This window comes from Chinchilla lanigera, unplaced genomic scaffold (genome assembly GCF_000276665.1).
Source record: "Chinchilla lanigera isolate Chin_1 unplaced genomic scaffold, ChiLan1.0 scaffold00098, whole genome shotgun sequence".
In the NCBI taxonomy this organism is placed as follows: domain Eukaryota; kingdom Metazoa; phylum Chordata; class Mammalia; order Rodentia; family Chinchillidae; genus Chinchilla; species Chinchilla lanigera.
In genome coordinates, this window is record NW_004955499.1 from 591,339 (window position 1) to 593,556 (window position 2,218).

Sequence of the window (2,218 nt, forward strand, 5' to 3'; positions counted from 1 at the left end):
TAGGACCTAGTGGAAGGAAGTGAGGTCATTGGGAGGGGCTAGGACCTAGTGCAAGAAAGTGAAGTCACTGGGGGTGGGGCTTAGTGGGAGGAAGTGAGGTCACTGGGGTGTGGCCTAAGCAGGTATATTAGGACCCCAGGCAGTTCCCTTCTCTTGGATTCCCGACCCCATGATGTGAGGGGCTTTTCCTCCAACCATACCCATGTGCCATGATGTTCCTCCTACCACAGGCCTAAAAGCAATGGACCCAGCTAACCCCAGACTAAAGCTGCTGGGACCAGGAGCCAGCATAAACCTTCTCTTCTTTGTTTTTTTGATACAGGGTCTTGCTACGCAGTCCAGGTGGCCTTGAATTCACTATGTGGCCCTGGCTGGCCTTGAAGTGAGAGGGTGCTTCCTGCCTCAGCCTCCCGAGTGCTGGGGTGAAAGGTGTGGGCCACCACGCCTGGCTGTTTCCTTCTTTACAAAAAGAAAAACTGGAAGGGGGAGGGCAAGGGACAGGTCCCAACAGACTCACCCGTGAGCTGTTCCAAGTTCCCTCTGCCGAAGATGAGCTTGCTGTCGGGCGTCTTGGTGGGCAGGAGCACCGTCTGCACCACGGCCCAGCCGTCCAGTGTGTGCACCAGTGCGGTTGCCTCCGCCACCTGCCACTCGGCTGCGGGCACAGGTGAGGCTGATTCAGGGATGCTGCCCTTGGGGGGCAGTATGGGACCCTATGCACACTGCCCACGGCACGCGCACCCCACCGTGCACCCCAGGGCCTCCTCCTGGGCTGGAACCCAACGCTCCCGAAGGCCGCCGGAGCCTTTTTATCCCAGGCCGCCTCGGGCAGGTCTCAGTACAGAACCGACGGGGAGTCAAGTGGGGATGCGGGGGGGCCCTGACTCCTGGGAGATCTGCGTGCAGTGGGATGGCTGGACATTGGACGCCTTAGTGAGGAGGAGGCAGAAGCAGAGGCAGGAGGGTCTCCCCGGGAGCCTGGAGACAATGGCAATGATTGTGGTGGCCCCTCTGAGCCCTCTCTGGGGAACAGGAAACGTGACCGTGGCATTAGCTGCTGCATCATCTGCAGGAGGCAAGAGGGATAAGCCGGAAGCAGCGATGGATGAATAACAGATAGTTCCAACGCAGGGTGGGATATTACACAGCCCCCAAAAGGAAGCAGGCCCTAACAGCTGCCACAACCTGGGCGGACCCAGAGGGCACGTGCTCAGCAAGAGACGCCAGACACAGAGTGTGACGCTGCACAGCTGTGAGAAGTGCAGAGCGGGCCAATCCGGGGGCAGGAAGCAGAACACGCAAATCCACAGACAGGAAGTGGTGGTGGCTGTCGCGGCTGGGACCGGGACCGTTCTGAGGGTGCTCGGGGGTGGAGGGTGGGCAGATCCGGGAGGAGGGTGCATGGCATCTCCCGGCCTCAACAGCCTGCCCCCCCGCAGGGCCGCTGGGACAGGCCTGGGGACCCGCCCTGGGCTCCGCGCCTACACTGTCCCCGTCTTCTGTGCGCTTCCTGCCTCCCGCCTGAGCCCCTTCCTTCCACAGACCCCAAACTCCACGCCAGCGGCTCCTTGCTGAGTGCAGCAGTGCACAACCTGGGCAACCGCACAGCGGCTCAGCGCTTCACCACAGGCAGCCCTTAGGCCCCGCCCCTTCTCAGTTACGCCCCACCCCCGCTGGGCCCTAGGCCCCGCCCCTCCCTAGGGGAGCCAACCCCCGGGCCCCGCCCCCTTCAGCCAGCCCCTCGCTGGGGGCCCCGCCCCTCCCAAATCCCCGCCCTAATCTCCGTTATTTACCTTTACCCCGCCCCTCCTCGGCACTGACCAATAGGATGCCCGTCCATTGCTCTGAAACCCACCGTCCCAGGCCTCGCCCCTCCCTAGGGGAATCCAACGCCGGGCCCCGCCCCTAACACCTCAGCCCTATGAGCGCTTTCCTCGAGTCCCCGCCCCTCCCGAATCCCCGCCCAAGTCTCCGTCATTTACCTTTACCCCGCCCCTCCTCGGCCCTGACCAACGGGGTGCCCGCCCATTGATCTAAGCCCCACCCCCCAGGCCCCGCCCCCCGTGTCTCCTTCCGCTCCTTGCGATCGGCCGTCCTCGGTCCACCCGAGCTACGCCCCGACCAATAGCGTGCGGCCCCTGGCGCGCTCTTCCGCGTCCCGCCCTCACGCGGCGCCGGCCTTCCCCAGCCCCGACTAATGGAGTACAGGCGCACTGCG

The 2,218-nt window shown here is 63.8% G+C and overlaps 1 protein-coding gene across 1 annotated transcript in view; it reads right to left on the reverse strand.

The window, feature by feature from the left end:
* Window positions 1-655, reverse strand: part of Gtpbp6 (GTP binding protein 6 (putative)) — a gene marked incomplete at its 5' end in the record, with an annotated part of 6,656 nt that extends 6,001 nt beyond the window's left edge. The window contains 1 exon segment of the mRNA XM_013505582.1: window positions 518-655. Within this exon segment, the coding sequence (XP_013361036.1) occupies window positions 518-655 (138 nt within the window).
* Between the last annotated feature and the right edge of the window lie 1,563 nt (window positions 656-2,218).